The sequence below is a fragment of the Festucalex cinctus genome, chromosome 20 (assembly GCF_051991245.1).
Source record: "Festucalex cinctus isolate MCC-2025b chromosome 20, RoL_Fcin_1.0, whole genome shotgun sequence".
NCBI classification, from domain to species: domain Eukaryota; kingdom Metazoa; phylum Chordata; class Actinopteri; order Syngnathiformes; family Syngnathidae; genus Festucalex; species Festucalex cinctus.
Window position 1 is genome coordinate 5,821,924 of NC_135430.1, and position 15,210 is coordinate 5,837,133.

Below are 15,210 nucleotides of genomic sequence, written 5' to 3' on the forward strand. Positions count from 1 at the left end.
AATGACCTCACTTGTGCTGAGGAAGTAGGTAACAACCAATCATGGCTCACCTGTTTTCTGGGGTTGGTCAGCAAACTGAGCCATGATTGGCTGTTACCTACTTCCTCAGCACAGGTGATGTCATCATCAGTCGACAGCAAGTAGAAAATTACTTTTTAAAGTTATTCATTGTACATGGAAAAAAAAAAAATGAAGTCACCACATTAATTAGAGACAAAATATTCACTTTTTACTGCAGGAAATGGTTCAATTAGTCAAGTAATCCTTTAAAAAATATATACCCGTATATATTTTGTACTTGTGCAAGCGCAAGTCAATACCCCGTGGCATTATGGGAGAATTTAAAAAAGAAAAAAAAAATTATGACATTTAGCCTTTATGTACATTCGAAAATACATGCAAATATGTTCGAACATACTTGGAAATTCATTTGAATGGGCTAAATGCTAAACACTTGTATGTGCATACCCTGTAACGGAAATAATGCACTCCACACAAATAAATAATACTAATAAACAATGTTTACTTGGTATAATCTTGTGCTTGGGCATGTATAAACCCCATGGCATTATGGGGAAAAATATGCTAATTTATTTTTAGCATTTAGCCTACAAGTGCATTCTAACAACGTCACAATGTCAAAAATGTTTACTCCATATTTGACATTTCCATATCTGATGAAGGGAGCAATAGATAAAGTAGTAACTGCAGTCAAGAAACTGACTGCTACATTAGCATTTCACACCGTCAAAGGGGATAAATGCGTACTTATGTCGGGAACATTCCGAACTTTTGTTGTTTTTGATGCAACGGCGGCCCCTGCAAAACTGCTCTCGGACCAAATCAAGCTCCAAATCTGTCTGGCGGCTTGGATGGAAGGCGAGCCTTGACGGGCGACAGAAACAAGAAGCGATTCATTGCGTTGGCTTCCCACCAAACCTTCCATTATGTCCGTTAGCGCACACCACAACAAGGACGCTCTTTACAACACAGCAGACGCGGCTTTTTTTTTTTTTTTTTTTCCTCCATTACCAACAACCTCAATGGAACTAATTGTTGATTGGTCAACGTCGGGCGGAAAGCGACGCGGGCGGAGGATTTATTTCTCAAGTGAGATATGGCAGAACGTCTTATTGCAGGGATTACCTGGAGAATGTAATATTGTGTTTATCTGATGGATGACAAGGGAGGTGCGAAGTGGTGTTAAGGAGGTAATCGCTTGTTGAAAAAGATTGTAAGTCTGTCTGAAAAAAAAAACTTTTCTCAGACGCCAAACTTTGTTCAAGTGTGTTTTATTTAAGAAAAATGTGTTGATAACATGACAGAATTGCAGTATTTAGCCCTAAAGTCTCTCTTGCTCTTCTTTTTTTTTTTTTCCTAGTAGAGTCTAGTACAAGTTTATTCACATGACCCACCTAACAGGAACATCCATTTTCATCACGCGGGCCTTTGTTACAAAAAGTGTCTCCAGAAAAAAAAAAAAAAAAAAAAATGTATAACTGCGAGATAAATAAATAAATACACAAGCGACGAAGTCAGCCGATAAATAAATAGAAGGATAAATAACATTCAAAACATCTTTGGCCTGACGGGGGGCCACAGGAGTGACGTCGTCGGTCGTTCTGGAAAAAAAACATCGGACGTGTGGCGTGAAATCTTCGTTTTGTTGAGGCACTTTTAAGGATGTTCGCGGAAATGACATCGTCTCCACCCATACGCGTCCGCAACATTCAAACCGAATGACTGATCTCATCACGTCGCTGGATGCTCTCACCGTTGAGTTTTTTTGTTTTTTTTTGTTTATTTATTTATTTATTTTTTACAATTGTGGGACCGATCTTGAAGACAACGTAAAAGACAGGGGGTGTGGGGGTGTGGGTGGTAAAGGTCTACAGCAGCCATTTTAAGACATCGTCGGGCGTCAGAGTCAAATGTCAGGTAGGAGATGAAAAAGTCTCAAGAATAACATTGATGTCAACTTTATTGAATTACAGTCTCACCTGTCACACGTCAGATAAAAGTCATCACGTCAAGGAAAATCCCGTCATTTTTTTTTTGTGGAACTGCACCGCTGAGTTTCGGCAAAACAGTTTCAGGAAAAACATCCATGGAATGACACCAACGATCATCACACGGACGAGCGTCGCAACAAAACTACACAGACGGGAACGTTGACACGCTGAGTACGTTTTACATGCCGTCAATAACATTTTCAAACACAAATATTGGCAATTGTCAGGTTTCGAAAGGCCACGTAAACCCGCAAAAACACAAATATGTCCGTTGCGTTGGGTTACCCCTTTTTGTAACCGGAATTCTTGTTCATATAAACACATGAACATAAACACACTCATATAAACACAATGAGTTTTAAGAACCAAAATAAAAAAAACACTACCCGCCATTTTGGTTGTTTACTTTCGCCTCAAACGCTTTCAGGTCAGAATTGGGAAAAAAACTCAACTCGGATATATCCGACTTCCGACCATCCTTGAATGCAGCATCTAAATTCATTTTTGACCTCCAGCAAACTTACCTTCTCGTAATTTTGCTTCATTTATTGTTTTGATCTTATTTTATAAGCATTCCATACAGTTCAGTAGTTAACCGTATAATTTCATGCCGGGAGATAGCAGCATACTGTCACGTACGTTGCGTTACGTCGAATATTTATGATTGAGAACGCTATCTAGTTTTATACTTGAGTAAATTGTGTTTTACCATTCACAGTCTGTGTTTCTGAACGAGTCACCATTGTAGAGTGACGTCATGTTGTAGTACGTCGGTGAAATCGGTGAAGTTCTTTATTTTCCGACTTTGCAAGTGGAATTTCCAAGTTCAAGGGGCCGTTCCCGTACACGCTTCCTGGTTTGAAGTCTGAATAATCCGACTTACGACTATCCTCAAATGCAGCAATTGATTGGTCGAATGGTCAAGTTGCATTCAAGGACGGTCGGATATATCCAATTTGGTTTTTCCCAGTTCCGACCTGAAAGCGTTCGAGGCGATAGCAAACAACCAAAATGGTGGATAGTGGTTAATTGTTTATTTTGGTTCTTAAAACTCATTTTGACCTCCTGTAAACTTACCTTCTTGTAATTTTGCTTCATTTATTGTTTTTATCTTGTTTCATAAGCGCTCCATACCGTTCAGTAGTTGACCGTATAATTTCATGCCGGGAGATAGCGGCATACTGTCACGTATATTTTGTTACGTCAGGTTATGTTGAATATTTATGAATGAAGAAAACATTCTAACATCTAGTTTTAAACTCAAGTAAATTGTGTTTTACCATTCACGGTTTGTGTTTCCGAAGGGGTCGCCATTGTAGCGTGACGTCAGGTTGTAGTCCGTCGGTGAAGTCGGAGTCCGACTTCACAAGTGGAATTTCCGAGTTCAAGGGGGCGTTCCCAATACTCACGTCCTGGTTTGAACTCGGAAAAGTCCCACTTCCGACCATCTTCAAATGCAGCAGTAAAGATATTTACCAAAATGGGAGGGGTATACTTACTTCTGGAAGATACTGAGTACGGATGTTTTCCTGAAACCATCTTTGGTCTGACATTTTTTATGTTGACGTTCGAGACCTGTGACAAGAACCCAAGAAAATTGACGGATATTTTCAAAATGATTTTTTGATCTCCTAATCCGACACCCGACGACGTCCCAAAATGTCCGCCGCGCCAAAGGCGGAAATCATCAAACCAAACAAGCTTCCGCGTCGGCGTGGCCTCACTGCTCGGCGTTCGTCGAGTCCGAGCGCCCTTCCGACTGCTCCCCGAATATCCCCGCCAGCGTCTTGAAGCGGGGCCCCCACTCGCTGAGGTAATCGTAGTCCTCCTCCTCGGCGTCGGCGGCCAGCGACTCGATGGAGCTGAGCGACTCGGCCACCGAGCCGCCGCCCTCGTAGGCGTACGTGGCCAGCGAGTCGTACGGCGGCGCCGAGTTGTCGCCGTCGTGCTCCTTGAGCCGCTGGCTGATGAAGGCCCGGATGTCGGCGCTGTCCTTGGAGGCGGGCGCCCTGGGAGCCCGCGTCACCTCCGCCGGCTTGACGTCCCGGCGGAACAGGTTGTCCTTGACCACCTTGGGGTTCCGCAGCGTCCCCATGTCGAAGGCGTGCGTATCCTCCTCGCCGCCGCCCTCGTCGTCGTAGTGGATCACGTTGTCCCGGATGTCCTCCTTGGACGACATCAGCGTCTCCTTCTTCTTCTGACGCTTCAAGCCCACGTAGAGGACCACGATGACTGAAAGAAAAGAATGTCAACCTGAATGCAAGTCCTGTTTTTGTCACTCGACTATGTGAAAGGGGCTCACATGGGACTGGTTGGGCAGCGCTAATTTGTTAGGGATAGACCGATAATTGGCTTGGAAGATTATCGGCACCGATATTGGGTATTTTGACGAATATCGTGTCGGCTTTTTTTTAAAAATTGACGGCCGATAAAAGGTAAATAAATCATTTTAATCCCAGGATGATTACTGGCTTCAGAGGGAGTGTAAGGACAGGTTTATGTAAGAATATTAATTAACGATAATGTGATTGGTTGTTTGTCTCTTTGTGCCCTGTGATTGGCTGGCGAGCAATACAGTTAGTGGAGACTGTAATGAGAACCAAAGCGATATACAAACAAAACAAAAAACAACCAAATGGATGGATGGGTGATTTTACAATGAAAATACGGCATCTGTGTTATTTTTAAGACCTTTGAACATCACATTTAAGTTTTTCATTCTTCAAGATAATGAACACATTCCTTTTTTTGTAAAATCACAATATTAGACTTAGCATGCTAGCATGTTAGCATATTAGAATGCCATGCGGTCCCAGCCATGAAGCCACCTGACAGCTTTGTTGACTTTTGCAGAAAAAGTGTACAAAAACCCCCAAAACAAAACAGCTCCCGGCGATGTCGCAATGCACACATGTGACATTCTCGTTGACTTTCACGCACGTTCAGCCTCGCTTGAACCCGCACGTGCGCACATTTGACCCGCACGTCAAACGCTCACTAGGAATTGCACTTCTCTTGCTCGCCCCAAGCGCTTGTAAAAGAAATATATAAATAAATAAATGAAAAACATTGTGGGCGGCTGCCCGGAATTCATTTGGAGGTTAAACACGCGAGCCTTCCCAGCCAGGTTGCGTAAGCTTGTGCATGTTGAGTTTCCACTGTTACCAAATTAATTTTAGGGGGGGGGTGGGGGGTGCACACATGATAAAACTGTAGATGCAAAAAAAAAAAAAGATAAATAAAGAAATAAATGGAGAATATCAAGCTCTAAGTAGGTCTCTTCCCAACTCACTTCCTTCCCTCTTCCTTCCCTCTCTCTCCTTCCATTTCTTACCGAGGTGTAGTGCGTCAGCATCCCCTAGTGGTCGCACTGCAGAAGACAACAACAAGCCATCCTTTCCTTTCCCTCAATTAATTTCCGAGTCGAATGTTTTCTCACTCTGGACTCATGACTAATTTGTTTTTCAACGGTGGATTATCAAATTTTATCACTACACAATTGCCCACAAACGATAAGAAAACTTACTGGAAAAGAAATGAAAGTACAGTGGTACCCCTACTTACGAAATTAATTGGATCTGGAAGAAAGTTCTTTGAAAATTTTGTAAGTCGAGACGTATTCTCAATGTAAATGCCCTAATCCGTTCCAAGCCTCCCAAAATTCAGACATAAATGTTTTACAAAGTATAAAAAAACGCATCAAAACATGTAACAAATACATGTTACAATTAGATTATTGCACAATAAATGAGTTGTGCGTAATGTAAAGAACATAGAATAGAGTAAAGATAAAAAATGATGGTCATTTACCTTTTTAACTGCTGTCCTCATCGTTTTTTTGCCCTCTTTGGTTCATGTTCTCTCTCAGAAGTGTTTTTTTTTTGTTTTGTTTTTTTGCCTGGTGTTTTGGAAAGAACTGATCCAAGGATGTTTTTGCATATTGCATGGGCCAATGTCACGATATCGCTAGTTTTTCGAGATATTGTTCAACTCAACTCTCACTCAACTCAAGTTTATTTAGCCATAATATATATATATATATATATATATATATATATATATATATATATATATATATATATATATATATATATATATATATATATATATATATATATATGACAGCCTTTTGACTTAACATAAATAATAGTCTTTATATGAAAAAATTAGACTTTCTTTGAATAAATGGTCTACACGTTTTCATAATTGATGGATACTCAACTCTTGAGTAGTCAGCGATACGGATACCAAAAAAATAAATAAAAAAAGTTAGATATATGTCCCAATATAGCATTTTTCTTTGAAATAGCATGACATTAATGTCAATTTTCTACTCTCTTAATTTGTAGTTACTGATTGTAAAATGGCCACAAGAGGGCAGCCGTCATGAGTAACCGATACGGATTACCGATAATAAATAAGGTTGGTATATTTGCCCGCTGAATTATTGGTTATTTTTTATTTATTTATTGATGTACAGTGTCCATGGTGGAGGAAAGTCAATAAAGTCAAGTTGGAAGACCCGCCCTTGAACGACACCACCACATGAACTTGTCCACAGTAAACGAGCGTTCATCCAGGGTTTGTTCATGCTTGACGAAACAACGCCATCAAGTTCGCCATGATGTCGCCCTCCCTCGTATGCAAATGAGTTTGGGCATTAATAGCTCATACGTTGGGAAAAACGGGCAGTGATATTTACTGGAAAAAGCTTATCCAAGGTTGATGCACTCAGAAATTCCATGCAAATTTGACAAGGAGTTAAACTAGAATTTCTGATGTGAAAAAAAATTTACTCAGTTTTTTGAAGTAGATATCAATCCCCATTTTTTTCAGCGTACGCATCGCCCATGACCTTGCGGGGAACGCATACAGGGAACTTTGGTTCCGGGTCATAGAATCCGACCCCCCCTCCTTCCACCCAGTCATGATTGTGTCATAAATGAGCGCTTTCATACTTTGTAGGTGTGTAACGATAATGGCAATATCGTGATATCCATCCATCCATCCATCCATTTTCTTGGCCGCTTATTCCTCACAAGGGTCGCAGGGGGTGCTGGCTCTGGGCAGTCGGCGGGGGACACCCTGGACTGGTTGCCAACCAAACGCAGAATATCGTGATATCGCAATATTATATTATTATTTCTATTTGTGAAGTTCTAGCACCCTCTGGTGGCTACTTTGTAGTGCAGTTTAATTTTTACAAGTCATGTTTTGGCCCTTGTGTTTAAAAACCATTAAATATATTTATAATTTTTATATTTTTCATTGCTGTAATGTACAAAAGCACAACATCGTGGGTTTTTTTTTGTATCGCCAACCTCCCCACAATATCGTGATAATTACCGTATCGTGACCTTCATATCGTGATATTGTAAAGTGATATTTGGATATCGTTACATCCCAAATACTTTGTCCTCTAATCAAGGAGACGCCCTTGAAAACTATGGAGGACCAAAAGTGATAAAATTAAATAAATGAATACACCATAAAACAATTAAATAAAGTGCCATTAATTAATTATATGTTTCATTTATTAATTAAATGTGGAATTAAATAAATCAAAGTTATTAAATTTGTCATTAATTAAATTCCCTATGATGATTTTATATTTGTATTTGGTTTCTTTAATTCCACATTTAATTAATAAATGGTACATTTAATTATTTCATGACACATTTATTTAATTATTGGTTTATTTAATTCCACATTTAATTAATAAATGACATTTAATTATTTCATGACAATTTTATTGAATTTTTTTAATGGTGTATACATTTATTTAATTTTGGCACTTTTGGGCCTCCATAGTAAACGAGCAGACGTTGCATCTAGCGGTGTTAAACATTGAGGAACCGTTTTGGGAAATGATTCCCTCCCGCTTCTTGGGGTGTTTCCACTCAGTTGCTATGGCAACAAGCTGTCTTGGAAAAGAAAGTGCTGGACCACACACTTGGCTATGCAACAACCGTGACATCACGCGCGCGCGTAGAGAATCCGAGATTTGAAGAAACTGACCCAGCAGGATGACGATGCAGAGGAGGATGGCGACGAGGGCGCCGGTGCTCAGGCCCACGGGCAGGAATATGGCCTCGGCGCTGCACGTCAGCAGCGAGCCGTCGGCGGCGCAGCCGCACACGCGGATGGTCAGCGTCCCCGTGCTGCTCTTGGACGGGTAGCCGTTGTCCTCGATCACCACCGGCAGCTGGTAGATCTCCTGCGAGCGCCGCCGGAAGCCGCCGCGCTTGGTCACGATGCCGGCCGTGTTATCTGGGAAAACGGGAGCGGACGTGACATCATCATTCAGTCAGGAAAAGGAAACGTGCAAAAGTTGTGTCGTGTTTTGTACGACGACGTATGACAGTCAGGTGTATATATATATATATATATATATATATATATATATATATATATATAATTATTTATTTTTTTTCTTCTTAGAGGGAGCGGTGTCTAATATTCCGAGAAAAAAACTTGCAAATTTGCCAGTTTCTAAAGTCGCAAATTATGAAGGGGCAAAATTGTGACTATAAAGTGGCAAATTTATGAGAAAAAAAAAATCACAAATTTGCAATTTTATGATGGGGAAAATTTGCAATTTTATGATGGGGCAAATTTGCGACTTTAGAAAGTGGCAAATATATGAGAAAAAAAATTGTAAATTTGCAGCTTTATAAAGGGGCAAATTTGTGAGAAAAAGAACTCGCAAATTTGCGACTTTATAAAGTGGCAAATTTGTGACTTTAGAAAGTGGCAAATTTATGTGGAAAAAAAAACCCTTACAAAGTTGCATATTTTCGATTTTATAAAGGGACAATATTGTGACGACAAATTGGCAAATTTGCAACTTTAGAAAGTGGCAAATTTATGAGAAAATAACTTGTAAATTTGCGACTTTAAAAAGTGGAAATTTTGTGAGGAAAAAAAAAACAACTCACAAATATGCGACTTTATGAAGGGGCAAATTTGTGACTATAAAGTGGCAAATTTGCCAGTTTTAAAGTGGCAATTTTGCCACTTTAGAAAGCGGCAAATATATGATAAAGAATATAAATTGGAAGCTTTATAAAGTGGGCAAATTAGTGAGAAAAAAAACTCACAAATTTCCGACTTTATAAAGGGACAAATTTGTGACTATACAGTGGCAAATTTGCGACTTTATAAAGTGGCAGATTTGTGAGAAAAAAACTCAGACACTTAAATACTTAAAGTTTAAATTAAACAGAAATACGTCACCTGGTGGACAAAAGCCAGACTATCGCTACGCTACGTGTATTTCTAGCAAGTTTCTGAGTTTTTTTCTTGCGAATTTGCCACTGTATAAACTCGTGAATTTATTAGTTTTTTTTTTCTCTCAAATTTGTGACTTACTAAAGTGGCAAATTGGCGACTTTATAAAGTGGCAAATTTGTGACTTTGTAAAGTGGTAAATTTACGGAAAAAAATATACATGGCTCTATTACGCCGTCGTCGGTTTTGAACTCAATCCGGAAAAAAATAAAAAATAAAAAAATAAATAAAAAAGAACACCTAACAGTGATGACAGACAGCCAAGAAAATTAACAAGTCGTGACGCTGTGTGAAGTATAAAGTCGCAAATTTGCCACTGTATAAACTCACAAATTTATTAGTTCCTTTCTTGCAAATTTGCGACTTTATAAACTGCCAAATTCATGTTTTGTTTTGTTTTTCCTTGGAATATTACTCCGGCCCTCTCAGAAAAATAAATAAATAAATAAATAAAAACAAATATATAAAAAAATATATACATGGCCCTAATGGCCTGGTTTTGAGCTCAATCTGGCAAAAAATAAAATAAAATAAAAACAAAACACAAAAAAACCCCAAAACAAAACACAGAACAGTGATGACAGACAACCAAGAAAATTAACTCATTCACTCACAGAAGCAATCCCGTTCGCTCCCGGCTGTTTTACTGAATTTTGACTGATTTTGCAAGGCCCACAGAATGTTGTTCAGAATATAATTCTATTGCTATAAAAGCATGGAATCTATCAAATGAAAGATTAAAGTCTCTTCTTTCATCAGGAAAAAAAAGTATGTTTCTATCTGTTTCCGTTCTGCAGCAATTAGCATTAGAAGAGAGCTAAGTTTCATCAGTTTTCACAAATCTATTTAAAATTGTAAGTAGGCTAATTGAACTTTTTTTCTAGATGGCCCTGGTTGATCTGCTTTGCTCTGCTGCCACCTGCTGGCCGTTTGTGTAATAACTACCATTTCTGTAACCGTTCTTTGCAGTTGAGAGGCTACATAAAAGCCTTCTGTATGCTCTAGCATAAAAAAACAACAACAACAACAACGAAAAAACGTATAAATACGTCTTTGGGACACTTTAAAAAACGTATTTACACATTATTGGGAGCAAATGAGTTAACAAGCGGTGACATCGTGTGAAGTATAGTCGTACATTTGCCACTCGCAAATTTCTTTATTTTTTCCTAAATTTGTGACTCTATAAAGTGGCAAAAATGTATGAGTTTTTTTTTTTCTTAAAAAATATACATGGCTCTAATACGACATCGTTGGTTTTGAGCTCAATCCAGCAAAAAAACACGTATAACAGCGATGACAGAAGCAAGAAAGTTAACAAGCGTCGATGGCGCGTGAAGGCGATGGAGGTGGACGTGCTTGCGTAACACCCAACCGACGTGTCAGATCGGAAGCGGCCCGCTTCTGTCGGCTCCGGCTGGACCGCCTGACCGCCTGTCACCGCCGTTTTTGTTCTTGGCAACAAGGCCGCCGCTTCCTCTTGACAGCAGGTCGGAGGTTTTAGCGCACCTTGCAGCATTCTCGCTCTCTCTCGCTCTCGCTCACAATCAACCCGCCGGTGGCGCCGCTCGTGTTTACTTCCCGTCCCTGCCCATCATGTCTCCGACGGCGTCACGTGTTCACAGGAGCAGGATGCGGGTTCCGAAAAAGGTAAAAAGCGAGCCGAGCGTTCGGGTGCGAGCTCGTCACGGGCGGCCAACTCGTCGTCGGCTTCCCTCCGGCGGACCTCATCCCGACGTGTCCCACTTTTACACTTCAAAGAGCTCGGACGTTCAAGCCCTCCACGCCGAACGCACCTTTTGAGATATTTTTAGCGCTCAGCGGTCGCTATCGCTACAAAAAAAGAAGGGACCTTTTGTGAGGAAAATGTTGAGGAGCACGATTCAAAGAAATTCAACAGGGAAAGAACTGATTTTAGCTGGCAAAGAAAACGAGTTCAAAATTCAAATGAACAAAGGGAAGCGTGAGGCTCAGAGCTAAACATCTTAATAGTCAAAAGTAGGGGTGTGAATTGCCTAGTACCTGACGATTCGATTCGTATCACGATTCACAGGTCACGATTCGATTCGATACCGATTAATCCCGATACGAATTTATAAGTCGATTCTTGCGATTTTTTTCAGTCAAATTTAGAAAATACTAATCAGTAAGCTTGTAGAGTGTAAGATTTATATGAAAATGTATTATTTATTTATCTGAAATTTCAGTCTTATAGAGGTTGTAATCTGTTTCATGTTTAAACAGCATTAAAATAAAATATTAAGGCTTAATGTTCCGTTCATATAACATTCTTCCATGCTCAAGGTGTGAATCCTAAAAAAAAAAAAAAAAAAAAAAATCGATTCTGCCGATTATTGAATCGATTCGAGAATCGCGCGATGTAGTATCGCGATATATCGCCGAATCGATTTTTTTTAACACCCCTAGTCAAAAGTGTTCGAAAAGAATGGCCATCAACTCATTCTGTTGGAGGAATATTTAGCTCCTCACTACGACGATCGCATGAAAACAAAATCCCAAAGTTGTTGATGCGCTACACTCATCAGAGAAGGGGAACCTCACTCCATTCGCTCCATTCATACTGACTTCATCTTAATTGTACCCTCTAGAGGTCGCTCACAAGCAGTAGTCAGTCCAAGACACAAAAAATAAAAATAAAAAATACAAGGCTCACAAGGTTACCAAAGATGTGCTAAATACACCAGCCCGGGAACCTCATTCCTCTCTCCAAGTATTTTAGGAATATCGTTTTCAAAATTCACAATTTTAATTTAATGTATTGTGCCCTCTACAGCTTTTCATGCAGCAGTATGTCCGGCAGATGGAAAAAATAAAATTAAAAATTAAAAAAATCTAACTTTACCAGCATGGGGAACCTCACTCCATAAAATTGACTGTACGTTGTAACTACATACTGTTTATTTACTATGATGTTTTTTTTTTGTTTTTGTTTTGTTAGTAATTTTCTTGAAAATGTATCTGAATTTTTACCCCTTCCAGTTACAATTTCTGCGAATGCCCAGAACCACATTCCTCTCTCCAAGTATTTTAGCTATACAGTATACAAAATTCAAAATTTTTAATTGAATGAATTGTGCACATTACAGTTTTTCATGCTGTAGTCTGTCCAGCAGATGAAAAAAAAAAATGCTAACTTTACCAGAATGGGGAACCTCACTCCATCCACATAACTGTGCGTTGTAGCTTCATGCTGTATATTTACTATGACTTTTTTTTGTCACTTCCTTGAATATGTATCTGAATTTTGACCCCTTCGAGTGACGATTTCTGCGAATGCCCAGCCTGGGAACCTCATTCCCTTCTCCAAGTACTTTAGCTATTTCGTATACAAAATTTGCAATTTTAATTGCATGAATTGCGCCCACTAAAGCTTTTAATGCAGTAGACTATCCGGCAGGTGCAAAAAAAATAAAATACTAACTTTACCAGCCTTGGGAACCTCACTCCATACATTTAACTGTGTTGTAGCTACATACTGTATATTCTTGCCATATTTACTGTCATTTTCTTGAAAATTTATCTGAATTTTGCCCCCTTCCAGTTACAATTTCTGCCAATGCCCAGCCCGGGAACCTCATTCCTCTCTCCAAGCATTTTAGCTATATAGTATACAAAATTCACAATTTTTAATTGAATGAATTGTGCCCATTACAGTTTTTCATGCAGTAGTCTGTCCGGCAGATGAAGAAAAAAACAATGCTAACTTTACCAGCCTGGGGAACCTCACTCTTGACAATTTATCTGAATTTTGACCCCTTCCAGTTTCAATTTCTGTATTTCTGATAATTCTTCCCTTTCATGCACGATTGTACATCGGCGGTCACGGTGGAAAAAAAAAAATGAAGGACTTACTTCCAAAATCTCTGACGGTGAAGTTCTTGTTCCTCAGTTCGTCTTTTGTGGCTTTGAAGGAGAACTGCTGTCCAGCGTTGGGCAGATCTTGATCCTTTGCGCTGAACAGTTGAATCACCTTTTTTTCACATGACAACAAATCATATTTAAGAAATATTTGGAATATAGTAGAATGGGCCCAAAATTTGCAAGCTAGCGTCCGTCACTCGTTCGACCGCTTGAATCATAAAATGATGTTTGCTTGGGTGAGCTTGTGTCATAATAAACTCTTGGACGTGATCGCCGATTCAGCGCTTCCCCTTTGGGCCAATAAAATATCGGAAACAACTTTATGGATGATGGAGTACACGCAGGATGACTCAATCGCAGTTTGAAGGAAATTGAGAGTGGGAGTTCAGTTCACTTTTTGTGGTTTATGGCAAAAAACGTTTTTTTCTTCTATTTAGCATTTCCCATCTGTGTAGTACTCGATTGAAGACAGAAGAATTGTTCAATTTGTACTCAAGTTGGAATTGGAATCACTAACGTACGCTAACGGAAAAGTAAGACTTGATTGCAGTATTTGTTGCTGATGCGGGACAGTCCCGCCCGGTTCGGTCCTGGTTGGATTTCGCCGGGTGACCAGAAATCCCGGAAGTGACTGGGACGGTTTTTGAGCTTTGGGTCCCGATGGATGGGTGGATTTCACCGACACCATTGTTTGGTGGCGATGTTACACAAGTCCCGTACTGTTTTTTTTGCCATGTGCGTGTCAGGGTTATTATAGTTTTGGAATTTTTCTGTTTCAGTTGGTTTTGATTTCGTTTTGAATTCTGTTTTTAAATGTAGTTAGGTTTAATTAGTTTTTAGGGTGGTTTTGTTAGTTTGTATTAGGTTTAGTTATTTAACTCATTCACTGCCAGTCATTATAGAAAATTTTTACATTTCCAATACTCACGTGATATTACATTCAATAATTATATATAAACCGAATCTACCAAATAACATAATAGACTCCCTACTTTTTGTCCCGTCCCGTTCTTTTATAATTGACAGCAGAAAAATGTAGGTTTGCCAAAATACAGCCATTTCTCCCATGGACTCTGAAACTGTGTTTATTTCCTATAAAATGGGGCAATGATGTCATCTACCGGTGGTTGGGCATCAGTAAAGTTGTTTCCAAGTTTGATATTTACAGTGGAGCATGCTCAGATTCGCCCCCATTTAGCACCGCTCTAAAAAATACAATTGACAAGTATACTTGTCAAAGGCAGTGAATACTTAGTTTTATTGTTTTTGTTAGTTTCAGTATTAGTTTTAGTTTAAAAAAAAAATGTGTATTACTTGTGCACAATATTCAAAAAACACCATGGGAGTGATGTCATGTGAAGGTGCTTTTCTATTGCTGCTGCTAGATGACGGCACTTCTGTGTGACACACTTTCAAACGTCCTTATTCCGGTTCATATCAAAATCAATCGACTTCAAATCACATTTCAAATCATCCCCAAAGGCTCATGCATTAAGTTAATTACCAAAAGAAGAAAACAAAGGGCCTTTTTGCTATAATTGTAGTTATAGATTTAGTTAATTTTGTAAACATAAAATGGAGCTTCAGTTCGTTTTCGTTTTTTAAAAAGCATTTTCATTTTTATTTTAAACGAAATTGTTTTTTGAATTTTAGTTTTAGTTTTTTTTTTGTTAGTTTGAGGTAACTAAAATAACCTCAATGACAATCATACACTTGTCATACAGATTCATACATTCAATTCCTTCCTATTTACTTCCACATTCCGTTTGCGTTCTCATTCTCGTTCACGGCGACTCGATAGCAGGCTTGTTTTTGTCAGACCGGAACTAGAGCTACTTCCTGCTTCCGTGACTAAGAATGATGGGAAATGTAGTACTACGATCCTAATACTGCGGTTGCCGGTTAGAAGCAACACGAGCTGAGTTTTATAGAGGCATATTTTGTTACAAAGCAAGACCGTCGTGAGGTAAACGGCACAGAAGAATTGGAGAATTGCATCGTTTAGCACTGGTGAATTGCTAATTAT

The 15,210-nt window shown here is 39.2% G+C and overlaps 1 protein-coding gene across 1 annotated transcript in view; it reads right to left on the reverse strand.

Annotated features, from left to right (window-relative positions):
- Nucleotides 1-1,297: 1,297 nt before the first annotated feature.
- Nucleotides 1,298-15,210, reverse strand: part of LOC144009393 (cadherin-12-like) — a 221,921-nt gene continuing 208,008 nt past the window's right edge. Inside the window, exons 10-12 of the mRNA XM_077509117.1 lie at nucleotides 13,176-13,293; nucleotides 8,031-8,282; nucleotides 1,298-4,244 (exon numbers count right to left, since the gene is read on the reverse strand). Coding sequence (XP_077365243.1) covers nucleotides 3,733-4,244; nucleotides 8,031-8,282; nucleotides 13,176-13,293 — 882 coding nt within the window. The 3' untranslated portion in view covers nucleotides 1,298-3,732. The remainder of the gene's footprint in view (nucleotides 4,245-8,030; nucleotides 8,283-13,175; nucleotides 13,294-15,210) is intronic.